This window comes from Corticium candelabrum, chromosome 6 (genome assembly GCF_963422355.1).
Source record: "Corticium candelabrum chromosome 6, ooCorCand1.1, whole genome shotgun sequence".
Lineage (NCBI taxonomy): Eukaryota > Metazoa > Porifera > Homoscleromorpha > Homosclerophorida > Plakinidae > Corticium > Corticium candelabrum.
The window spans coordinates 1,840,198-1,867,312 of NC_085090.1; the positions used below are offsets into that span (position 1 = coordinate 1,840,198).

General features: G+C 40.0%; 1 protein-coding gene across 1 annotated transcript in view; it reads left to right on the plus strand.

Moving 5' to 3' along the window:
- Window positions 1-286: 286 nt before the first annotated feature.
- The window catches only part of LOC134180972 (transcription elongation factor SPT5-like), a 34,681-nt gene continuing 7,852 nt past the window's right edge, over window positions 287-27,115 (plus strand). The window contains exons 1-15 of the mRNA XM_062648152.1: window positions 287-359; window positions 428-548; window positions 615-686; window positions 745-782; window positions 848-882; window positions 3,702-3,773; window positions 12,463-12,525; window positions 16,949-16,979; window positions 17,038-17,106; window positions 19,923-20,009; window positions 21,133-21,297; window positions 21,924-22,019; window positions 23,592-23,759; window positions 24,691-24,766; window positions 25,595-25,752. Of these exons, the coding sequence (XP_062504136.1) occupies window positions 327-359; window positions 428-548; window positions 615-686; window positions 745-782; window positions 848-882; window positions 3,702-3,773; window positions 12,463-12,525; window positions 16,949-16,979; window positions 17,038-17,106; window positions 19,923-20,009; window positions 21,133-21,297; window positions 21,924-22,019; window positions 23,592-23,759; window positions 24,691-24,766; window positions 25,595-25,752 (1,284 nt within the window). The 5' untranslated portion in view covers window positions 287-326. The remainder of the gene's footprint in view (window positions 360-427; window positions 549-614; window positions 687-744; window positions 783-847; window positions 883-3,701; window positions 3,774-12,462; window positions 12,526-16,948; window positions 16,980-17,037; window positions 17,107-19,922; window positions 20,010-21,132; window positions 21,298-21,923; window positions 22,020-23,591; window positions 23,760-24,690; window positions 24,767-25,594; window positions 25,753-27,115) is intronic.

Below are 27,115 nucleotides of genomic sequence, written 5' to 3' on the forward strand. Positions count from 1 at the left end.
GGTGACGTGGGGTGACAGTAGGTGAAGAAAGTAGGTGGTATGATCCCAGACCCTCTATGGCGTTTTCGTGTTATACGGGAACCGGGCACGACGGCGCGAGAGGGTCTGGTACGAGGCTAACAATGACGAAGAGACTAGAAACATGTCAAGCCAATTTCGACAATGAGCAATACACGAATTTGATGATATGCAATATGTAACAAATAGTTTTTCGCTGTGCTAAGAAACACAGTCACCTGTGGACGAATTTTGGTTTCCCGCTTCTCTAACGCGCGCGAGGCTCGTTTGCTAACGCACGTTCTGTTCTTGTGTTTCAGCAACTGGAGATGTCTGATAGTGAAGGGAGCGAAGGAGAAGAGGTTAGTAAATTGTAGTTGTTATACGCTGTGTTGAAGAAACTAAATTATTCTTCTGTTATCTACTGAAGGTCAATTTTGATCCTGATGATCTAGAAGACGATGAAGATGGTTTTGACGAATTTGAAGATGAAGAAGCTGGTCGTTCTGCTCCTAAACGACCTAGAAATGAGTTCATTTTGGACGAAGCTGGTTTGCACGTGTTTACGCGCGCGCCTTTGCTAGTGAACAAAGTTGCATTGTACGTTTCTGTTGTAGAAGTTGACGACGACGTCGAAGACGATGAAGACGACGAAGAAGAAGAAGGATTTAGTGCTTTTATCAAACAAGGTGCATCCTGACAGACACTGATGCACGTGGTTAGACACGTGATCGTGCTTATGTTTAGATGATGGGCGGAGTAAAAGACCAGAGAAAGATGCTTCGGTACGTTTTGGTGCAATTGATTTGATTTATTCATATAGTTTGGTGATTTGTTTTCATGTGGCTAGGGAATGAGAAGAATTCATCAGATGCTGCAACGGGCGTAAGAATCAGTTTCAAAGTTTTGTCTCCAAAGTATCTCTAGAAATGTGAACCGAGACCACCTGAAATTATTTAGTTTATTATATGTGCTGAGATGGACTTAGAAATTGGGATTCTGGAAATGAGACCACTGTTTGTTGATTCATAGTTTCTCGTCAGAAATTCATCTCAAATGATGCAGGCGGGCAGACCATTACCATTATGCCATTATTTTTCACGTACTTATGTGAACTGCACAGAATCGATTGTGGGTGTCCAAGACAATTAGCATTAATTAATATCATGAATAACTTGTTCAATATGGTATTAATTTACCACAACAATAAATCAAATGTTGCAGACTGTTTCATACTAGTAATAGTTCCTTTAATGAAGGATGGTCTTCTTTGTTGTCAAACTATACCCACAAAAGTTGATTGACCCAGACAGGTTGCTAGTGAATCAATGTATTGCACGTGCGTAATGGGGATAATAGCAATTTTGTGTGTGTCATATTTTTCCGTGCAGGCACTGATGAGAACTAAGAATCAACAAATAGTGGCCTTACATAATATTATGGTGGGATAGTGTGCACTTGCAAATGCACTGTGCAAATAAGCACTTGTAATTAGGCTAGTGTACTTTGGCTTGGGTCAGCTTGTTTAATTTTGTAGTGTGAATGCATACTGAGCTGTGCTAGGCTAGCCCCACCAATCTTGTTGAGCCAGCTTGGGTTGGCTCTACATTTGCCTGTGCAGGTGAAGTGTCCAATTTGTGCAAGAAACTGGGTTACTGTAATTAATAAAGTATAGTCGCGTGTCACTTATCCGACCCCCTTGAGACCGGATCCCTGTTGGATAAGTGAAAATGTTGGATAACTGAAGCGGTTACGAACTCAACTATTGTTCATATTATACAGCATTTTTTCCACGTTAGGTATACTGAATGTAGATGTAGAATGAATGTAGATGTAGATGAATGTAGAATACAATGAGAAGAAACGCTTGAACTCACTCTCAAACTTGTTTCAAGAAACAACTAACATGCACATGGATGTACATGTATGTACACATGCGCAGCTGACCAGCCACGTGACAAGCTTGACCTGTCGGTTAATGGCATGTCGGATAAGTGAACGTCGGATAAGTGACATGTAACTGTACTCTGTCGTTTGACCTAGATGTTGTAGCATAGATATGTTGTCCAATCTTTACATGTTTAGCAAAATTTATGACTAAGATTGCTTACAAAGGCAGCTGAGTTGAGCAAAATTTCAAACAATTTTCTTAGTGTGAACAGAATTGTGGCATTTATATTTCTGTGTGTGCTTGCTTGTGTCAGCACCTTGTGTATGGACGAGTTCTTGTGTTTGCATACTTTCTTATGAGCATTTTTTTGTATCATTCTACTATGTGTCAGTTGGAGCATCTTTCAGTGCATTTATATGTGGCCCATTTGAAAAGTTTGTACCAAATTCTCCTTAACTGTCTATTTAGAAGTGTTTTGTGTTTTGATGTCATTAATTATCCATAGCAATTTCAGCTGAATTTACGTTAGTAGCAGTGAGGTAGTGCGATTGATAGAGATGCAGGTTTTCTGTCGTGGATGGAGTGGAGTGACTAAGCAAAGGGTATACATTAAAATTGAGACACTGCGTGGCAAGAAAGCAGATGTTATCTGCATTGTGTTAATTAACCATCACCAAGATTATGCACTAGCAGCCAGGGCAGTGAGGAAATGGGTAGCAAGATTTGGTAAAAGGAAGGAATCCATCAAAGACGATGAACTAGCAGGTTGTCCTTGAACATCAACTGGGAGGAGGGGGGGGGGGGGGAAGAAATGTGCAGCCTGTTGACGAGCTAATGAAAATCATTACTTTAGCTTTATAGAGGTAGTGAAAGAGGTGGGAATTCTCCTGTGTCTGCATCTCAAATTTTTTGTTGCATCTTGGCTACAGGAGGATTACTCCCAAGTGGGTGCCGCACAAGCTGACTGATGACCAGAAGTACATGCAAGTGAATTTTGCTTGCTAGATGGTAAGACGAGACGTGTTTGAGGGTGTACAAACTTGAGTTTAAGCGGCAGTCTTTAGAATAGCACCATCCAGGATTTCTTTGACTCTAAAATTCAAGCAGGCGGCAAAACAGACTGAAGATGATGGCAATCATTGCCCACGATTGGGAAGGAGTGCTGCATGATGTTCCAGCAGGTCAAGGAGTAAACAAAGCCTACTACAAGATTTTTTTGTGGACAGACTGTGACCGACCAGCTTTGCGGAAGAAACGACCACAACTTCTGCAGACATGCCTACACATTCTTCATAACAATTTAAGTTGCCTCACTGCCAACATTGTTACTGAGCTCTTGGCCTTGAGCGCGAGGTTCCTTCTCATCCCCAGTACTCACCAGACATGAGCCCTTCGGACGTTGATTTGTTTCCAAAAGAGAAAGAGCCGTTGCGCAGCCGAAGATTTGAAGACTTGCTCGAACTTAATTAATACCTGCGTGGCCGATGTATTTAGAGATATTAACAAATATTCCGGCATTCTTGGCCTTCCTAGGCGATGGCAGTCAGTTAATATAGATGTGCAGGGAAATTAATTTGAATGATGAAGTAGTTAGATTGCAAATAGAGTAATTCATTTCATAAACAATGTAGCGTGGCTCAAACTTTGAAATGATTTGGTCTCTTGTGGTGTGCCTTGCTGTCAAACGTGCATATGTGGTCGAAAAATTCATGTACAAGTTAAATCTGTATTTGTGTTTTGGTAGTTAGGGTTTTGCATTGTTGGGAGTTAGGGTTTTGCATTGTTGGGAGTAACTTTTGATCATCTTCTGTAGTGATGAAGATGATGAAGCTGAGATAGAGAAATACTATCGAAGTAAATATGCTGAAACCCAAGTCAGCGAAAGGTGAGAAATAGATTTCAGTGTGAAATTTGTAATCATTGTTAATGAACAGTGTTCGTAAGTTACTTTAAGCTATTGATTTTTGGATATGGTTTAGTGTATCTTGTTATTTTAAATGTTTTGCTGTACTTTTAAGTGATATTTCCAAATATCTAATTTGAATGTTACTTTAATTGTTTGAGAATTACCTGTACAAAGCATAATACCTTTTCCTTGACAGTTTGTGAGTTACGATTGTGTATTATGTTGCAAAGAAATGCTGACGGTTGTAAATTTTTGGCACCAAACTCTGGTATTGTTAATCATAAGGTTGTTGACAGGAGAGTGGCATTGTGTGATGAATTTACATTTAATGGATGAAGTATCGATGCTGTTGTTTATTTAGTAAACCTGCTAGCAATTTTTCAATTGCATTTTTCTCAGGGTGTGCCCCAATAAAGTGATATATTTGTGGCATTGTTAGTTGTTAACTGAAACGTTTAGTAACTGGATCGTCTTTAGCCTTGTCCCCAGACTCTCTCGTGCTAGTCTTGTCCAGTGCCCGTATGACAATTCCAGGCACGAGAGAGTCTGGGATCATCCCGCCTACTTCCTGCCATATCTTCTTACTAAATGGTCACTGAGTGTTACCCCCAACGTTATCAGTCATCACTCACCCCCAACGTCATCAAGTGTCCCATAACTTTAAAATCAAATTAGCATTAGAACTAATCCAATAAACGTACCACACGGGATGCTATGACCATTGTTTGGTGTTTGTGGCATATCCAGCACTTGCAGACAACTGAAGCATGTTGAAAACGTAAGTGTATGGAGGTTTGGTGACGGGTGTCATGTAGGCTTGTAGTCTGAGATCTACAATTGGCGGAGTGATGACCTACGTAGATCACATGCGGCCATTACCGTTTGCGCGCAGACTAAACTCTGTAGCAAAAAGCGCGCAGACTAGACTCTGTAGCAAAAAGCGTGCAATGACAAGGGAAGGGGTTGATCTTGACATGAAACTACGGTCTGGAGGGTCAACTTGAAGCTTCCAGGGCTATTCTTTCACAAAAAGATCTATTTGTTTTTATACTTGAAGACTTCTCGAAGGGTAGATGGTAGTTTTATGTCAAGATCAACCCCTTCCCTTGTCATTGTGCGCTTTCTGCTACAGAGTCTAGTCTGCGCGCAAATGCTATTGACCGCATGTGAACTAGGTAGAAGGTCATCACTCCGCCAATTGTAGATCCCAGACTACAAGCCTACACGACACCCGTCACCAACACTCCATAGAATTACCTTTTCAACATGCTTCAGTTGTCTGCAAGTGCTGGATATGCCACAAACGCCAAACAATGGTCATAGCATCCCATGTGGTACGTTTATTGGATTAGTTCTAATGCTAATTTGATTTTGAAGTTAGGGGACACTTGATGACGCTGGGGGGTGACACTTGTGATCATTTAGTAAGGAGATATGGCAGGAAGTAGGCGGGGATGATCCCAGACTCTCTTGCACCCGGAATTGTCATACGGGCACCAGACAAGACTAGTGTGAGAGAGTCTGGGGATGAGCCTAGATCGTCTTCACGTCTTCTAGCCTTGAATGGCAAGATATCAAAATTTTATGGCTATTCCCACATAGATTCTCTAGTGTTTTTGGTGACACAGTTTCATCTTATCTTTCATTACGATTTCTTGTAGTAGAGCAGGCCATCTTTGAAAGAGGAAGTATTTGTTACAGTTTTCTTTAACTTTGTTGTCTTTGTGAGAGATGTTCTGGGTATGTGCTATGCTAAAGGTAGGCCTGCATCTCATTACAATCATCTTTTTGTTTGTTTGAAACAGTGGCATTTGAGCTTTGCTACATGATTGACAGTGTAAATGCAAGTGTTTCTATGTCTAAACATTGCTCTCTGTCTCATAGTCTTAACGCCTGCATACAATGTCAAGCAGATGCACAAAGAGAGTTGCTTATGCAGTTTCAGTGCTGGTGCAACAATTCTAGATCTGCCTCAACTCTGTGACACATTCACACTTTTTCAAAAAATTCCAGCAACTAGAATGTTAACCCTTTAGAACAGGAGACATGAGGTACATACAGGAGAGTTTAGGTACTTGCTAACAAGCTAATCTGGCTGATCTGGGATACTCAGTAACATTGTAATACATTCATAATTGTGTTTGATTAAACTTCTTCTCCAATAGACTTTAAACTTCATTTAGCAAAGCAGGAATTTGGCCAATTGGTCTCAGACAGGTTTGAAGATTGGATCATCCAACTAGCCTTTTGCAATTTACTTTCATGAAAACTTGTTGTTAAACTAAATGTGCTTGAGGAGATTTCTTCTTAAACAATATGACTTGGTTGCTGTCTTACTGCATGACATCTCAATGTTTGAATGCCTACCAGTATGTGACATCATACTTTGAGAATTGTTAACTAATATAGCTGCATCAGTTAGTCAATGAAACACAGTACATGTAACATGTATACAGTGTTTCCTTTGGAAATTTTGGAGTAGTAGCCATTTGGCTAAAGCAATATTTGTTTGTTTGTAGCCAAGCACTTTATTTCAGAGCCAAGAAAAAATCGCACAAACGTCAAACAGCTAACAATTTAAAAGGCAACAGTTACTATTATTCAAGTCTAACTCTGGACAGACAAGCAACTAATCTGACACATGTCATACTCAAATGAATGTGACTTTGGTAAGACTAGTCCACACATCAGACTTCAAGAGTTTAATGCCATTCCTTTTGGCTTTTTACCAAAAGTTATGAGCTCTGTCAAAATCAAAGTCTTGAAGCTTTGGCCTTCTATGTTTAGCATCATCAAAGTTCAGCATCATTGAGGTCATCGTCTTTCGTTCTTTGGTTTCTACCATCAGTCTGCTTCTGTTTTACAGTTGTCTTCAGAACTTTGTTGCTGTAGTTCTCCGCTTACGGATGCCTTACGCAGACAGTACTCAAAGACAGTACTCAAAGACAGTACAAAGACAGAGCCCGCCATGTGTAGAACATAAAGAGAGCATGCGCAATAGGCCGGCTTTCTTAGCTCACTATAGCGACTGTGCTTGCAGGATCCAGAGAAAGGCATCTATGGTACACTGTAATTGGCGAGGAGGAATTACCATTTTATCATCAGTGACATCTGTTTGTAGTGTTTGGCTATTTGGTAATTGTCCAGTGGAAACACTGCCTGTATACATACACTGAATTAGGTAATAATATCTAATTTTTCCAGGGGAACAATGTCTACCCAGATAGTACTGCGTGTTGTGAATCGTAGTCTAAGAGCAATTGTATGTCTTCTAAGTTGGGCCAAGGCAGGAGACTACTTCAAAGCAATTGAATCATTTACTAATCTCAGGCGTCTTCTGTATTGTTTTTCCCTGTTTGGTAACATAGCTAACTTATTGCTGCAACTTACATCTATCAATGAATTGAGTGAGATGGGTTTATGTGATATTTTGTCTTCACATAATGTTTAACTCGTGCAGTCACATCCTGTAAACCACCTCTTGAAGCAATTTGTTAATGCCTTTTAAGCAAGTCTGGAGTCTAGACTACTGATTTGAAACTGACATGAAACTGATTGAAATTGATTTTCTGCTGGGAATTGGGGTTATAGCAATGATAAGGACTTGTAGTGTTGTCTGAAGTATTGTGTAAGTGCTGTTCTTCTTTTAATTAATTAACAAATTTGAGTTGTTTAGCAGATAGTATCTGAATGTAGTTGTGAGAAATTGCATGGGAGAGCAGTGCTGTAAATTTCTTAGTTGTGTAATGATGTAACATTTATCTTGATAATCTACGCATTGTACACAAGGCATTACTATTATGTCGTGCTCAACCAGATCAGTCTGGTTTGTAAAGTCTATTACAAGTACCGGAAGCAAACCCTGCTTCAGAAGTACTTAGACCATCACGGCTGTCTAGAAAGAAGACATGACTTTATGAAGGATCTGAGTAGATCCCAGAAGCTCTGTTTTCTGTAAGTGCTGCAGGTTGTGATGACCTGGAATAACGTCCAGCCACCGTGCAATACCTGCGTGCACTGTGCCCAAAGCTCCCAAGACCACCGGAACCACCAGTGTTCGACAATGCCACATGTGGCTTATCTCCACTCACAATTCACTGTACTTCGCCAACTTCTCAGCATGTTTCTTGCCAATGTTGCCATCAGCAGGACAGCTGATATCAATAAGAAGACAAGTGTTTGTCTTCCTATTTCTGAGACAGATGTCTGGACGATTGGCTTTGATCTTCCTGGCAGTGGGGATGGTGGTATCCCACATCATAGTAGTGTCATCCGTCTCCACAAGCCTATCAGGATGATGCCGGTACCATCTGCTCTCCACTGGAACCCCAAAATGGCGACAAACATCCCAGTGAATGATGGAGGCCACCTGATTGTGTCGATCAGTGTAGTCCATCGGTGCCAAAGCACTACAGCCTGCCACAATGTGGTCGACTGTTTCCAGGCCTACACTGCACATGCGGCAAGTAGGACTGACATCACGATGTAGAATCTTGCGCTCATAGTACCGAGTCCGAAGAGCTTGGTCTTGAGCAGCAACAACCAGTCCCTCAGTTGCAGCAGGAAGATTCGCTGCCTTTAGCCATCCGTAGGTCTCTTTCATGTCCACAGGCGGTTGCTCAGTGAGATGACGATACTGCCCATGCATAGACTTCCCGCTCCAGGACCGCACACGAAGAGAACTGCAACATGTACGGTAATGTCTCGCATCTGTTTCATGCGCTTGCTCGAAGTCACCTTCAACCGAGATGGATGCATTCCTGTGTAAGTTCTGCGACTTGTCGTCCGAAGCAAGACTCCTCCGCAGCTGTGCAGTAAACCCACAAGCCATGCGCTTGATTGAGTGTGAAGATTTTCCAGAGTCACACTCCTGTATCATTTGCATGAAAGGATCAGAACTGTCAGCAAGGTAACAGTTCAGCCTCACAATACAAGATTGATATGTTGACTCAGTCTGTTGTAACCCCCTACCCCCATCACTGCAAGGAGTGTACAGTTGGTCAATGTCTGCAGCTAGATGGTGGACACCGTGCATAGAGAGGAGCTTTCTGGTCCGTCGATCAAGCTGCTGCAGGTCCGTGCAAACTCATTGATGGCTAGAATCATGTTCCGACCATACAACTCAGTCCGAAGAACCACCTTCACTATGCGCAAGTACTCACGACGGAGTCTCTCCCGCATCATGCTGTGCTGAATACCGTTACTCTCATCTACACCCAAGTACTTGTAGACTTGACCCGGTTCCAGACAGTTGATGGTGTTCGTTTTTTCTACCGTCACTCCAGAGTTGTGTCCAGATAGCCTGCCGTTGACAAAGTGTGCAACAGCACATTTGTCCAGACCAAACTTCATCTGGATGTCATCAGAGAAGGTACGAACCGTGTGCAACAACCCGTCCAACTGATCAGAGTTTCTGCCATACAGCTTCAGATCATCCATGTAAAGTAGATGACTGATGAGCTGACGTTTGGCAGTCTCACCATGCCCAGTGGTCATCCGGTAGCCGTAACCGGTTCTGTTCAGCTCCTTGCTCAGAGGATTGAGAGCCATACAGAAGAGAAGTGGAGAAAGTGAGTCATCTTGGAAAATACTCCTCCGGATCTGCATAAGCCTTGTCTTGATAGTACTATTCCCACAAGACAGCACCATCGATGTCCTCCAACTCTTCATCACACGTGACAGGAACCCGCACAAGACTGGACTGATCTTATGCAGCTGAAGGCATTGGAGCAACCAACTGTGTGGCATGCTGTCATAGGCTTTCTGGTAGTCCACCCAAGCCATGCTCAAGCTCTTGTGCCTGGTCCTACAGTCTTCGGTAAGCAGCTTGTTGATCAACAGCTGACCCTTTGCACCAAAAGATCCCTGTCGACAAGTCTTCTGCTCCGGAGTCATGAGGTTTCTCTGATCCAAATGCTCTGCAATCCTCTGCCTGATGACTGAGGTGAGGGTCTTATAGAAGACAGACAGACACGTGATAGGCCGGTAATTTTTGGCCTGGTCAGTCTTGTCATTCTTAGGAATCAGAGTGGTTATTCCTTGAGACAACCAGTTGGGTACAGAGTCTGGATTCTGAACCAGCAGGTTGTAGTTACGATTCAGATCAGTGTGAAGACACGTGATACACTTGACCCAGAAACCATAAACCTTGTCTGGACCAGGAGACTTCCAGTTCCCCATTCTTTTGAGACACGATGTGACCTCATTGTCTGAGATAGGTAACCACTGCTGCTCATCTTTCCGGTGCATCTCGCCATTGGTTTGACATCTCAGCCAGAAGGCAGACTCATTGTGATCTACCTCAGTTTCTAGGATACCACCCCAATACTGTTCGATCTCAGACTCGGATGGCGGGGAAGTGACCTGGATAGTCTGCTTATCCAGCTCTCTGTAAAACCGTCCAGCATCTCGTTGAAACAAACCATTCTGGCGAAGTCTCTTACGATTCTTCTCCAGCCTCCTGGTCAGCTCGACCTTGGACTTAAGTTCCATTTTCAATCGATTGATGGAGACCTCACAACTCTCCGAACAGGAAATGCCCAACCGATGCCGGAGAAGTTGGAGTTTATGTAACATACGAATGCCCGATGAACCCTTTCTAACCTCCAGCAACAGTGAGATGACACGTCGAAGTGTGAGAATCTCCATATCCAGCCTTCGTCTCCATGTCGGTGTTTGAGAATTTATTGACTTCGTCGTCTTTAAGCCCCGCCTTTTGGACACTAGCGAAGCAGCAGAGTATACCAGGTAGCTGATTTCACTCATATCTGGTTCATCCTTCAACGAACTGATGATCGTGTTAAGATCACCAATAAGCTTCAGGGTTCCACTGTTCACAAAGATCCTTGGAAGGCGTTGTCTCTCACAGATAGGAATTTGCCTGACTTTCTGCAACTCCTCAAGAAACTCTCGACGAAGTACAGGGTCCACAACAGCATCACTATCAAGCGAAAGACCATCCTTCGTTTGGCAGCAGTCTGGACTGAGTTGAGATGTAGGAGTTTCCATCTTTTCTAGCCGAGAAGCTATACTAGGATGTGTAGTCATCAGATCAGAGCTCACAGAGTCACAAGGGGATGGTGATTCCCTGACAGCACTGCACTGAACTGAATCCAAAGTGTCATCTACGGATAGGATATCACCACTATCTCTTGCAGATGAGCAGTCCTTAGAGAGAACAGTGACTGACTGAACAAGGGAGCCATCTTCCAAGTGATTAGCAAACTCATGATCCTCTTGCATCATTGACACGACAGGTTTCCCACCACGTGCAGCAGGCGCCATCCTGACTGAAGCCATGCAAGGTGACAAATTGTCAAGCAAAGGCATGACAACTGAACTATCAGCTGATAGAGCAGAAAACACATCCCACGCCGACATCTGCACACCAGGACAAACATCAGTCGTAACAGATAACAAACCTGAGACGGGCTTTCCATCCTGTGCGGCCTCGCGTTTAATGTCCTCCAACTCTGATTCAGTCAGATGTCCAGAAGTTAAGAGATATCGCTTCTGGTCTGCCAAACGCTGCTCAGAGACGTCAGTCAGAAAAGGATTTCGTTCACACCACAGCTGATGCATGGGTTTTCTGAAAGCAGAGAACTTGCATGACAACAGCACGTGATAATAACAAAACATCACTTCCCTATTCATTTGTCGCGTCCATTTCCGTCTCCTTGTTGCATTGCCGTTCCTGTTAGCCGAAACACAAGATTTGCTAGGAACGGTGGGCATCACAATAGTCTCGTCAGCGGGATTTGAAGCCAAATTCAAATCAGACGTCGCACGAGAGATGGTTCGACCAGTTGCCCTACGCTCAGAACTATTCCTGGTCTTCCGAACAGCTCCAGTGATTCCAGATGCCGACTTTTCGAGCCCTATCCTGGTTTCCCGACAAGGAACGTGTTCCTCAGCTAGCTCTGAGACGAGCGATACAGCTAGACACCCATCTTCCATCAATATCCGGGACAAGTATTATTGTTATTATGTGTCGTTATGCCCCTCCATAATGGGCAAGTGGGGTCTTTACCCCCATCTGGGCGCCCACCAACCTGGCAGGTGAGCCCAGCGGGGTACATGTTTCCGTGTAGTCCATACGGCAATCAATGACTAGCCAATTCGATATAGATTGCAGGCATTACGGTGACCGCGTACTCGATACAGCACGCCTAGTGGATATCAACGACCACCAGGAAAGCACTGGACGTCATCGTCAACGGATCGTTCGCCAGACCACAGAAACTCCCCAACGACTGAAACGAGTCATAGTCTCATGGATAAAGCTAGAGAAACATGAGAAAGAAAGACAGACAAATTTCACAATTTACTGTCGTCACTGGGGTTTGAACCCTCAAACCATGGAGTGGTAGCCATTGTTGCTAACCACTAAGCCACGTATTATTATTATTATTATGACATGATTATTATTATTATTATTATGACATGAGTATTTCAAGTTGGTTTTAGAATTACTGTGATTGACAGTTGCTATTTCAGTTGTTTTTGTTGATGATTGATGTATTTTTTTGTGGGCAATATCAACTGATGCGTTATGTGATCATAACCAGTTGGTTGGATAACTGGTGGTTAGAAAGTTCATGTTGCTATGTGAAATGGTTGCACAAACAAGACTATCATGTACTGTGAGTAACCTGTGTTGGGTGTTTAGATTCCGTGACTTTGATGAAGAAACTGAAGAAATTTCTCAACAGAGTTTACTTCCAGGAGTCAAGTATGCTTGATTCAATGCATATATTTGTAAACCAGACTGGCAAATTGGTTACCTACTGGAAGAAATGTGATAATTACGGCTAAGCAGAATTGCATGCAAGTTAGGCAGGCAGGCAAATATAGAGATAGACAGGTTAGCAAAGATATGTACAGGAAAAAGCAAAGCAAGACAACAGACACGTAAGCGTACACTTAACTAGCATCTCAATCTCACCTATTTTGACTAATCATATTTTCTATACTGTTGTTGAAGGGATTGTTTGTAGTAAGGTTTTGTTAATGAAAGTGTTTATTTGTGAGGAACAGCTAGGAATACTTTTTCTAAGCCAGAACTGGATAATGAAAGTTAAGGTCACATGCGAATAACTGATGATGTTGAAAGATCTACATGCTGTGACATGAAAAGGAGCTACTGATTATGATTTGATGTGCTTATATATATATATATATATATATATATATATATATATATATATATATATATGGCTCTGCTATAGGCTACATAGGAATCTTGACATTCTCTATGAAACATTTACTTTATTGTCTAGCCACCAGCAGTTTAGGAAAAAATTAGCAAGAGTATGGGCCACCAATTTATTTCTGTTCAAGAGACTTTTGATTGGTAAGGGCATATGAAACATTTCTTAAGGGAGATCATGGAAAAATGATGTGAGACATTCGTAGACAAAGTGGATGGAGTGGGATGAGAAGGCTGAAAATTTCGAAAGAAGGCACAGGAGAGGGAATCAATATGCTTATGGCGACAGGCATTATTACATTAACTCAAAAGTCAATAATGCTGTATCAATTGATTTAGAGATGGTTTCAACTTGAAAAAGATGTACTGTATAAGATGAAATATTGGCGGAGAATTTATTTTGGAGGATTGGTGGATTATTCAGAAACCATCTATTTAAAATCTGCCATTAATTTGGCCACCGGGATATGTTGACGTCATCACCCACATGGATAAGCTATGTAATGCGAAGTGGCGGTACATCACACGGATGAGGCCACAAGATGGTAGGTAATTCCTGCTTGCAATTGCCGTCTGTTGTGCCTATGAATGAGCTAGGCCGTGAGGCTATGGCTGAAGCTGGACTGTCACGTTCACGCGGGTCACCTTCTTTGCACTAACACAGCAGTTCTTCATCACTATGCAGTAGTTGGAGACCAGTAAGTTAGAGAAATGTGAGCCACTAACACCGCTGTCAATCACAAACTCCTCTATGACCACTTATGGTAAGACATATCAGTTATCAAACAATGATTTCCAACCACCAAAATAGAATCCGCCAATATCCTTTGTTTATCAATTTCTTAGCAAACTGCCAAAATAAATTCCCACCAATGTTTCGTCTTATACAGTATGTATTTGCTTTGTCTGCATTACATATACAGTTGAACCTCGCTAATAGACTTTTTCACAGGGTGTGGCACTAACGACGTCATCGCCTACTGTGCGCCGATTTGGTTCGCTTTTGATGCATTGGTGTTTGTTAACCGCGTGAGTCTAGAGCCAAGCAACAATTTTTCTTTTCGAACTTTAACCGGTGCATATAGCGATCCATCGAATCAGGTGAGGCCTCATTAGAACTCGGCTCTTGTGTGCTTTGCGTGTTTTGCAGTGATGAACAACCTCTTTCTGATCTCTTTTGTGACTCTACTGCATCATTTTGAGTGATGATTTAACATTGAGACTTGACAGACATCAAGTGCGGGTACAAACGTGCGTACTTAATCTATGGTGCGTGTTCTGTGTGGTACGCACTTACCAAATGGTTTGGTTTGTACCTCCTGAATACTTCCTAGAAAGTGCGGCATTTAGGGAATGAAAGGACCCTTGGTAGCAAGTAGATAAAGTTCTGTTAATTAAAACAATTAATTAATGTTGTAGTAATATAATTGAGTATTACTATTAAAAATGGTGTACACAATGAAAATGAAATTGAACAGCAAGGTTTAGTGTATCCTAGAGCATTACACATAAGAGTACAGAATGATAACAAGAGCCAATATATATTGACCTTTACAAACTAATATTGATATCATTGACACTAATTACTATTAATTTACCGTACAAAAATTAAATCTATGGTACAAGTGGTGGATGCAAATTTGTTAGATATGAACAAACAGTAAATACCTTATATAAAAGATCTATGCGTGAACTAAGTGTTATTTATACCTTGCAAAATGCTATAGTTCGTTATCCGTCTGATCACCCCTCTGTGTCGATTCTAAGAGAAGCCACTTGTCAGCATTTAATGACTTGCTCCTCAGTAAACTGACCTCCTCCTTTTAGAAAAGGAGGTAGCAAAGAGATGCCCAACGTCCATGAGAATGTCAGCAATAACAAACCTTTTGTTTGCCATGACTTGATCTCCAGGCACAAATTTATTGAGAAAACCAGACTGCTTGGTAAGTCCCTGTTATGGCACCAGTAAATAGTCGTGACACAAACATAACATGACCACATGGCGATATTGCAACTAATGCTTTCACAGGGTGGTGGTGTTTGTATCTGGAGAAGAAAGCTGATTGCAAACTCCTATCTGAATGACTGTAAATAGTTCTGTTGCATCAATGATGCAGGTCTTTTTTGGGAGAGTCTCTCTAAATGACTGTGGTAGACTTTGATGTAGAGTATCCCTTGGCAACCACCAGTCAACGTCATTCAAATTGCAGTAAAGTTTATCCATGTGACAAAAATTTCCATGTGAAACTTCAAATATTTCCCCTTTGCAGATACATTGGTACATCCAGGAACACAGCAAATAACCATGATGGCACTGCAACTACACACTCCAAGTGATATAATGTCCTCAGCTGTACGTAGCTGTCATATAAATGAACCAGTTACTTAGTGTTGCTGTAATATCAAGATAAAATATTAATCAAGCTTTCTCTTCTTACCTCTCAGTACCACCAGGCTTGTCTAAAGACTTCCTCTTCACGTCAGTCATTTCCTAATGCCGCACATTCTAGGAAGTATTCAGGAGGTACAAACCAAACCATTTGGCAAGTGCCTACCACACAGAACACGCATCATAGATTTTGTACACACGTTTGTACAGTACCCGCATTTGGCATCTGTCAAGTCTCAATGTTTGTGTAAATCATCACTCAAAATGACGCGGTAGAGTCACGAAAGAGATCAGAAAGAGGTTGTTCGTCACTGCAAAACACGCAAAACACACAAGGGCCGAGTCCTAATGAGGCCTCACCTGATTCGATGGATCGCTATATGCACCGGTTAAAGTTCGAAAAGAAAAATTGTTGCTTTGGCTCTAGACTCATTCAGTTGACAAACGCCAATGCATCAAAAGTGAACCAAATTGGCGTGCGGTAGGCGATGACATTGTTAGTGCCACACCCTGTGAAAAGTTCTATTCAAACAGCCCCGTCTCATGCCCTGTTTGGATTAGTGAAGATGTTTGGATTACCAAAATGCATGGCCTTGGATTAGACTTTGCCTCGGACACCCAGACCACTGGTCATTACGTATGTCTCTACATGTCATGTGTGTGGTTAAGTTAATTAAGGACACAGCTGCAACGACTACATACTTCTAAGTAATGTGACAGCCAAGATTTAAAATCATCAGATATGTGCATTTGCTGAAAACTAGATAATCATTTTAATGCTGCAGCAACCCCGATCAGGCTGCCTGACTCAATAGGATCTGGGCGCCAAAGGTAATTTGGATTAGCGAATGCATTCTAAAGCTACTTCTGTTGTGTTTCATTGGTTGACTACGGCAGATATTTATCATATCACTGATGATTGGGTATAGCTCTGACATGTGAAACGCTAGGTATAGTAATGCTAAGTATGTATGTACATTGTATGACCGACCTGCTATGCAACGGCGTAACACATGATTGCTGATTGAGGCAAATCTGTAACCGGATGTCAGTCTTTTTCTCACGCACGTCTAATTGTCTCTGACTAAGTACATTCAAGCTGTGAAGCTATGGCATGCAGGGTTTGCACTGTAGTACTTCAACACATTTATTCTGCCAGCTTTTCTAGTTGAGCCAAGTTGACTATATGTACAGTAGGAGCTATGTCATGCTGAAACTTGTGTTCTTATGCACATTCCCAGTAGTGAGATTCTGGAGTTAGCTTTTAGAGGTGAGTCCAGATTCTAATTGTCATGTGCAGCATGTTCAGTATGCAAGTGGTACAGACTTGAGATATGTCATGAAGATCTTCTGATTGCAGTCATTGAAATGGAGTGTGCAGTGGTGAAGGCAGCTAGTGAATTGCTATTTCTTAGGATCTGCATAATTATAAAATTGCAAGTTAGAAACCAAATGACCAACTGAAGTATTTTTAGCCATGGTACCCAAAGTAGACACTGTTTGTTTGATATGTCTTAAACTGTTAATATTGAAGTGCCATATCATTTGTGTGTGTAGAGATCCAAATTTGTGGACTATCAAGTGCAGGGTAAGATATTCAAGTCTTTGTACTCAAATAGTTAAGTATTTTGGAAGATTATTTGCAGCCAGGATCGGAGAAAGAGACAGCAATTCATCTCATGAGAAAGTTCTTGACAATGGAAAACTCAGAATCTGTAAGTTCTTGTATTAATTAGAGTATGTACAAGGAAGCAGTTGTAGTTTGCTACTTGTAATTTCATCTATGAGCTGTAGGAAACGAGACCTTTAAAATTCACATGACCGAGCAAGTAATGTGCTCAAAATAGACAGCTGGAATGGCTTTGGTCTGCGGATATGTGTGTGGATGTGTGACTATGTCTGTCACACTCAGGAATGTACTGTCTTACTTGTCTGCAACTGCTAATGCGAATTCAATTGCTTTCGTGGCTTATGACGTTTACATTGCATAACCATGATTATGTTCTAATTATACAGCAATTTTTGTTCTGATACTTGATGCTATTAACAGACTGTTGTGATGCGAAATGACAGTTGCTTTTAGTATGCTTGTAGATAGATTTTACAAGTAGCACACTTAAAGAAAAAATGTCTAAAGTTGTAATTTCTTTGAGACTATTCTATTGTGGGTTTCAGAAGGCTCATAGCTGTGTTAGCGGTGTTGTAAGCACAGCTTACCAGTGTATGGAGAGTGTAAAGATGTGAAATGACAGACAGTGTCATATTTCATTGTAAATTGTAAATTTTTTAACTAAAATAGAAGACAGGAGAGCAGTGTCAATGGTTAGTTGAGGAAGGAGTGAGACAATTGTTGCTACACGGGTACAGATGTGATGCCCGTGCTTAGAAAGGCAGATGTTATACTTATTACTGTAGAAGCTATGAGAGCTCTCAGAATGATAGGAACATTGCTTTCTGTCATTTTAGAAACACAGTGAATTAGATTAGTAAAAGAGGTGAGATGGATAGCAAAATGTAACAGCTGCTGTCGTATCTGAATGAAATTGCTTTGTATATCTTTTACTGATAATCTGTCTTCTGGAGAGATATTAGAGGTGTCATTTGAGTAAAAAATGGTCATGCGATGTTTCTTATCCTAAGCAATAGTCATGTGTGCTAGGCTATTGCACTCATGCAGGCCTTTGGTGATGGCAACTGCTTGTTTGCTTGTTTGGTCATGTCGATAGGGAACAAGGATCGTGTGAACCTACGTTTTGGCATAGCGCTGTAACTGAACGTGCAAGCTACTAGTACATGACTTGTCATCTACAGGTTGTACAGCCTGCACCACTATGAAAAATTTGATGCAATAAAGATCCATCTAAGATTTGCCAGAACAAGTAACATGTAACTGTATGAGCTGTGAGAGAATATGCTGTAATATAAGCTTAAAATTATCAAGAGTCCGTTACTAAGATGCAAATCTGACAATGATTTTGCAAAGTAGAAAGTTTGGTAGCTTTTGGGGAATGTAACTTGCAATCAACGGGAGGTAAACAGCAATATTACAGTGGAGTGTTTTTGGAATGCAATTTGTGGAGAATTATAGATACAGTATTAGTTATTGTAGGCTCTTTATTACTCTTGACTATGTGAAAATGAAATTGCTATCAAGAAGCTGTTATTTTACATGGCTTTGCTCTTGTTGCTACAAGGATTGCTAGCTGTTGGGGCACAAGAGAATCTATAAATGTTTCTAACAGCTTGTGATGTATTGGAGCAGTATGAAGAATTTCCCTAACAATTCCATATTTACTAAACTATTTTTTCATTAGAAATCATTTTGGCATTTTGTTGTATATCTTTAACTAAACATTTCACTTGATTAAGATATGTCACTTGTAATGTTGATATTTAATTATTGACTCTGTTACTGTTGCTTGGTATTGGTTGATTGTTTGTGTTGGCAAAATGTGTACTGTTACAGTAGAACCTCGCTAATCCGAATTACCTTTAATGTCTGTTCTCGCACACCCATATCATAATAGGAATGCCGAGGCAGCCTGATCCTGGTTGCTGCCACATTAAAGCGGTTATCTAGTCTTCAGCAAATGCGCATATCTGAATATTTTAAATCCTTACTGTCACAGTATTAGAAGTATGTGTCATTGCAGCTGTGTCGTTTACAATCAACATGACACATGGAGACATACATAAATGCACCAGTGGTCTTGGAGTCTGAGGCAATGTCTGGACCTCCAAGCTATGTTTTTGTAATCCAAACAAATTCATTAATCTAAACAGGGCTTGGGACGTAGCTGTTCAGATTGGCGAGGTTCTACTGTACTGACATCATTATCTAGAACAGACTGTGTGGTCTGTGTAGCTGTATGTATAATTACTGCAAGCAACTGACTGTTGGCTTTCTAATGAACTTTAGGGCTTTCCCCAGGATCTTACAACAGCACGGTGGCATAACCATAAGTATCTAGGGTCTGGCACTGTAGTCATCTTTTTATAATGTTTGTATCCTGTGTGCTTACTGGTGTTGGATGACGCCACCTCACTGATCCTTGGCCGCTTTGCTTGGTTGCTTAATTAAGCTGCAGTGCATTGTTTTTGTTTCATTGATGTCAGTGGACACTGGGGCTTGAAAAAGGAAATGAAAAGGTGCGGATATCCATCATGTATAGAAACTGTTTCCCTGCAACACCAACAGAATGTAGAAATGGAAGTACATAACCTCGTTATGTGATGGGGACATTGGTGCTGTACACAGCTATCCTAGATGATTAATTAGTTATTCAGGAATGATTGTGTGATTACGATTACCTCAGTGCTTTTTTTGCACCTCGGTCTAGGGAGCCCTTGGACTTGTAGTAGTTTTAGGTTGTTAGGGCATTCTTATTTAGTTTGCGTATTGGGTTTGGTGGCATGATGGGAGAATAATTGGTGTGCGTAGGCAGGCAAGCACGCAGGCATGCAGAATTATTTGTGAATTATATTGACTACTGTTTTAGTAAATAGGGCTAATATGTCTGTGATGTTGCAGCCTCTTCAAATAAAGTCTGTTGTGGTTCCGGAAGGCCTCAAAGGATATATTTATATTGAGTCATTTAAACAAACTCATGTCAAACAGGTACGCTGCCAAATTCAATCTAGTAAACTTTATGCAAGTTGCTCTGTGTACTATTGCATATTGAACTATTTATATATTGACATTATTATTTGTTTCTGTGAAGAATTGTTTGCAGTTGTTGTAGTCTTTTCAGACTAATTTCGGTTTGCAAGGCTTGCTTTTTGTGTGTCTCTCTGTTTGTTTATTTGTTTGTTTGTGTGAATGTGTGCACGAGCGTGCACGCACATGTGTACGTATGTCTCGTGGTTGTGATTGGTTCAGCAAAAGAGCATACACTGTATACTTGTTAAACTACTGAAAGAGACAATTATAGTTTAATGAAGACAGTCTTGTGAAGACATGTACTTCAAATACTTCTACGTAGATACTCATTTAAAGGCATTACACAAGCAGAAACAATTCAAAATATGCCTTGTATTGGGTGTTGCAACTTTTGGTTTGTGATCTGTTTTGTTACAGTAATTCCTCTTTGTTTTTGCCCATTTGAAAAATTTGTCAAATGTGAGAAAATGGAGGTGGTCACTATTGAGATTAAACAGCATCTTATAAATAGCCAGTAGCTGAGACCAGCTAGAGACATTACTTCATAGAGGCATAGTCATCTTTTTTATCTACTAGATATGTATGTACACATTATTTATTGAAAATGGGCATGTTTTCTTTTTGGCAGCGTAGTAAGGGTGTAGGTTTGAGTTGTTTGCAATAAACTTTTTTTTATTTGTTTGTGTTTTGTGTGTTTGTCTGTTTGTATGTTTGTCGTGTTATGTCTATTTGTTATTCAATTTGGTTGCCATGGTTGTAGTTTGTGTGTTTGTTTGCTTGTCTATTTTGTTGTTTGTCAGTTTTGTTTTTCACTGGTCTATTTGCACATTGGTCTTCCTACTATTTATGTGTTTGTTTTCAAGAATTTTTGCATACAGGACTGTGTGTATGTATCTGTGTATTAGACGTACTTAACATGGTTGCAAGAAAAGTGCACATGTTTGTGAATGTTCTATTTGGTGGATATTGATTTATTTATGATTTGTCTACTTTTGTGATCTGTTTACATTTGATTCTATTTTTTGTGTTTGCCTAGTTTTATGTTCTCTTTTACAAATCTTTATGCTGTATATCATCTTAGGCTATTGATGGAGTATCAAATCTCAAGCTTGGATTTTGGAAACAGCAAATGGTTCCTATCAATGAAATGACTGATGTTATGAAAGTGGTGAAAGACATCATTGCCTTGCGAACAGGGGCTTGGGTCAGACTGAAACGAGGCATATACCGAGATGACTTGGCAAGGGTATGTATGTTTTACAATAGATTGGTAACATCATGAGATTTGTAGCTAGATTATTGGCATAATAAGACAATCAATTACTACTGTTAATGACAACAGTTGAAGAATGTCATTTTTTGTCTACTCGATTATTATACTTTTTGTTGTACTGAAGTAGAAGGATTGTACTGTAGGAACAAGACAAATTTGGCAATGTAGAAGATTAGGGCAAGCAACCTAGCTAATATAGTACTTTAGTCTTAAGATGTGGACATCATTGTTAGATCAATCACTGTTCGTACATAGTGATGGGACATGACAACATAATTTATGGGATATGTATTAGTGTATGATTTGTTTGGGTGTATCTAAAAATCTTGTTAATTTTAAATCTGATGCATTGCTGACCTTGAATTGATAGTCTTCAACTTGAGTTGTGTATGTATTCCAGGCAGTATTTACAGTAAGCGTCTGCCAGTTACTGCAGTCCAAATAACAGTCTGTTTAATTAAGTGATGGCTCTTGTTTAGTTATGTAATTTAAATCAAGAAGTTGGTGAGATATTATGTTTGTGGCGTGTAGATTGGTGTCTATATACCTAGTATAGTAAAAGCCTTATGAGATTTGTACATGTTATTGTGTTGTTTCAGGTTGAGCAAGTTGATCCAACAAGGAGTCAGGTTATTTTAAAGATGATCCCAAGAATTGATTACTCAAGACAGAGAGGAGTTGCAAAGTCATCAGAGGTGTGGTAATACGTTTGTAGAAATGTGTGGCTTATTGGATACATAAATACACAAATGCTTACGCTGTAGAGTGGGTAATCTTTATGTACTGCTGTTTTCTTTTAACATGCTGGCATTGGGCCAGTCTCTATGAAGCATATCATACACAGTATTTAGTATGACACTTGATGGTATGGAACGAAATGTCATATAAAGGAATTGGTTACATTTAGTGTAATTGCAACTGGTCCAGGACTATATTATACAGTGTGAGAATTTGAGACATTTGAGACATGGTAATGAGAGTGTGTGTTTTAACTTGGTCAATACAGTAGTAGTCTTACTGCAGTGCCATTATTGGTGACGTCTTACAGTGTATACTTCCTAGTTAGTTTGGAAATGTAGCAGAGACAACATACAGAAGTGAGTGTTGAGAATAGAATATTGACTGCATTCAATAATATTATTATTGATGTATTGCATGATCTATATATTAAATTTTGAGGACTGTTTACTAATGTAATTAGCGTTAGCTTGATAATGATCACGTTAGGTATAATATCCAAGTCTGTAAAGTTAATGTAGCATTGTACATTTGTGTTGAATTTTGGGGTTTGCTAAATTATGAATTTATACCATCATTGCCATTGAGATGGCTATTTTTGTCTTTATTTGCATGCTGCAAATGTTATATTAATTAAGCAGCTCTTTGCAAGTCCAACTATGCGCTAGTTCAAAGTGAAGGTAGAAGCTTTTCACTTATTAACAGGCATAATTGTTCCGGCAGTATTTCTTTACTTGATTATTTTTTGTTGTTGTGATACATGAGGTTCCTGAATTAATAACTTACTGTCTAGGACCTTGTAGCTTTCGATTCATAACATTTCTATGTCAGGTAGAACCTTGTAGATTTTGGGTGTATTCGATTGAGGCTTTCCGAAAAAAGAAAAGACGGATGAGAAAGAACAGAATGCCAATTGCAAATAGAACAGCAAGGTTTTGGAAACAGGGAAAGTGGAAAGTGGCACACTTTTCACTTGTGCATAAGAACGATGCGAGCTGTTGCTTCAGCTGCAATAGCATTACTGTTCAATGATGGTAACATATGTTTACATATGCTATAAAGGTAAATGAGTGAAAGCTTTGCAGAATCACTTTAAACATATATTCCCTGATGCACTCTTTGGCACTCATCCAACTGTACTTAAAATTACTTTTAACTGTACGTTTAACATCACTTGTTAAAAGTTATATTAGCCTGTTTGGACTGGAGCTTATGCACTAACTTTGCATTTCTATTTACAATTTCATGGATTTCTTCTGGGACTTCAAATCACCTGATAATTTTTCCAGCTTTTTGTCCACCCTTTTCAGGTTGGAAGATAGAAAGGATGGAAAGCCTTTCCAAGCTTTCCAGAAAGAGAAAGTACCCCAATTGAACACCCTAACCTGCCTAGAAAATGAGAAGTTCTATTGAATACACTCTTTAGTTCAGAAATTTTTTAGGCTAATGTAAGTGACGTAGATTTTACAGATTTTGTATTTGAATTAGTGGTGAAGTTTTGGCAATATTTCTACTGCTTTGTTTTTCAGGATCCTCAAAGGAAAAGGCATCGGGTAAAGCCAGCTCCTAAACTTTTTGATGAGAACAAAGTTCGAGAGATTGGTGGGGAGATTACTAAGGAGAGAGATTATTGGGTGTTTGAGGGAAATCGATATAAGAATGGTTTTATGTACAAACCGATGGCTATGTCAGCTTTGGTGAGCGAAATCACAATATATAATCTGAAGTTTAAATGAAACTTGATATAGGGCATGTTTCCACTAGCGCCTAAACCGGTTTAACAAGTGGTTTAAGCTAAACTGGTTTAAGGATTGACCTGTTTCTACCTGCGCTAAACCAGCTATATTCTAAACTTAAACCGATTTGCTAAACCCGTTTTGTAGTAGGTTTAGCAAAGTGGTTTAGGTTTAGCTGTCACATGACAGTAGCGCGCTTGTTTAGATGGCTTCTGACAACGCTGTTTTGATGATATTGACTATTTTGCGGGGATAGGATTGACTTGTAAGATGTAACTAGGGGAAAGAAATCAGCAGCTACGGAGAGAGAGAAGACGGTGTCCTTGGTCATCGTCATGTGAATTCCTACTAGCAGATGCTGAATCAGTGAAAACCAACAGTTGCTCTGACTCGGCGACAAGCAGCCCAATACTTCAAAATTAGGCTTTCCTAGATGGTTTGTTTTGCACATCCTGGATGTGCAAGTTCTTAGTTGAAACAGTCGCTTTCTTGAGCTGGTTTAGTTTTTAAACACGTTTTAGCTAAAGTAGTTTAAGGTGCAGCTAGTGGAAACACAGCCATACATATTTGTTTGATTGCTTGATTTGTTGCCTACTTACTGCTGTCTTGCTTATGTCAGTTCTGTGTGTGCATGTTGTGCCGTACTTTAGTCTCAATGCTAGGCCATCTTTGCCTAATGCGCGTGATTATGGATCTTTATCACAAGATTGGAAACAATGTTGCTAGTTTTTGCCTTACAATGACAAAGTTGTTGACAGCGATTGTGAGTCAGACGTGCAATCATGTTAGTCCACATAAGTCAAAAATAGCCTAGTATTGACGCTTTTGTAAAGTTGTGTCTTCCGATCACTTGACTGATGTTGTATCTGATGCATACTGTTGTTGACTGTAGGTCACAGAAGGTGTAAAGCCATCTCTGTCTGAACTTGAAAAGTTTCAGGCAACGCCTGAAACAGCAGTAAATGATCGTAAGAACCAGCTGCTTTTTGCGTGTTGTTTTGTTTTGGTTGTGCCTGTTGGTTGTCTGCTTTCACTGCCTTGATGACCTGCTGTGGTACTTTTGTGCTTCATTGTTTATTGCAAGTCACATATTTGTCAGTAATTTGCTGTTTACTAAATGATCCGTGTAGAAACTCTATTTGAAAACTACAGAACTCACTATGCTCTGTGTTAGTTAATTGCCCAGCCTGGGCATTTGTTCAAGCTTGGGCTTTAATATAGTTTTATCACTACACTATCAACTATCAATTATGCTACTGCGAGATATAGTAATCTTGCTAAAGTAGATAGACACTAGATGCTACTAAATGAATTGATGTTCATTGACATTGTCACATCTCCAGCTAATTAACACCTTGTGAATGCACAGAACTGTCTGTTTCAAACCACTTTAGCTTAGGAAACTGTCTGTCTTAATTGATTAGTTAATTGGACCTAACCACTTATGATCTTCACCAGAGTTCTAGAAGTGTAGACCATTTATCAGGTTTTTGTATTTTCTTCAAGCTGCTCTTTCAATTTGTTTTACTATATTACCTCTCTCATACCTGTCTAATAAGGTCTGTTTTTCTTCCCAAACTTCAAGTTCAAGCATGGACTATTTTAGTCTTGTGTAGCCATCCCTTTCTCTCTTTTTTCTTAATTGCCTATAATTACATCAAGTATAGGAGTCATTCTTTGGGCATGGGCCTTTGTATGCATTTTTACGATATATGGTCATTTATGATAGTAGGTTGTGCTTGGTACATAATTTTGTTGTGCTTGTATTACTTGAGATATCTTGACATCATTTTTAGTGTATTCAAGCTCTAAATCAGGTGGCAGTATGCGAAGTCTGTTAACCCCTGGAGATACTGTGATTGTTGGTGAGGGAGAATTGATCAACTTGCAGGGTACTGTCATGAAGATGGAAGGGAATATTGTCACTATTATACCAAACCATGAAGATCTAAAGGTAAAGTGAAAACAGTTTGGTATCGTAGGTGGTGTTGTCTGAGTGGCTTGTTTTGAGCAGGTTAGGTTATTGATTGTTAATAGTTTGTTTTATACCAAGTATTTCATTCTTTACAGAATGACAGTAAATAGTCCATTGAGGGTAATTAGGTTTGGTTGACAGAGAACTAGAGAGTTTGTGGCTGTGTCACATGCAGCTCTCTCTATATGCAGGTATTACATGTCTTGGCTTAATTAATTATGATTCCAGATTTGCATTGACATGGTTAGTTTGATAATATTGTCACTGGTGTAGTGAACAGACTAGATAAGTAGCTCATCTATGCTCAGATAGATTGAAAGTGTTTTAGAGGGTGCAGGACAGGTAGTCGCCGAAATTTAGTCGCGGGACATGTACTGTAGTTGTGGAACTTTAGTCGTCAGTACACTTAGTCGCCATTACACTCAATCACCATACTATTAGTCGCCAGGTAATTGATTATGTTGTCTGACTTCCACCACAATCTGGTTTGTAGCGAGTATCTGTGAAGACGACCCTGCACCTGTCTTTGCTTATTCTGCTGCGTTCGCATCTCCAGAATTTCATACTGCAGTCAGACGAGAACTTGTCGAAAATCATACATGAAACTGTTATGGCACCACTTTGTGCCATCTTTAGAGTTTACCACGGTTTCAGACACAGTTGCCATTATCGCGAATAGATGCACAGAAATGACACAACCAACAGCAACAAAAGGATATATATATATATATACTCCCTGCGTAATTGACGCCTTCCTATGGGTATTTTTTGACATGGTTATTATAATATGGTATGTCTTTGAAAACATAAGTGTTGACAGGTATTTAATGACGACACAATTTGACAAGAGTGCGTTTTAATTACTTATGTCTTGACACTTGTGTCTTTGTGTGTTATACAATTGCCTCCTTTACAATTACGGTAAATGTAAGCACCTGGCGACTAATGGTACGGCGACTGAGTGTACTGGCGACCGAGTGTACTGACGACTAAATTTCTGTGACTAAGTGACCTAGACCAGTTTTTAGATTATACTAGCAATTGAAGCTGTGTTTGCACCCTTGCTTCCACAGCTATGAGCCTTCTGAAAACCATGATAGGATTGTCACAAAGAATTGCTAATTTAGATGCTAGTTTTCTTTAAGAGCATGACTTGTGAAATCTATCTAAAGTTGTACAGAACAACTGTCATTTCATGTGACCACAAATTTGTAAATAATTTGTAGTCAAAGTACTGTAACAAGAGTTACCACTTATGGGACATAAATATGAAATGTTATGTTCCTGTATAAATGTTGCTACGAAAGAACACACTCAGATTTCTCTGGTCTTTGTAATGGAA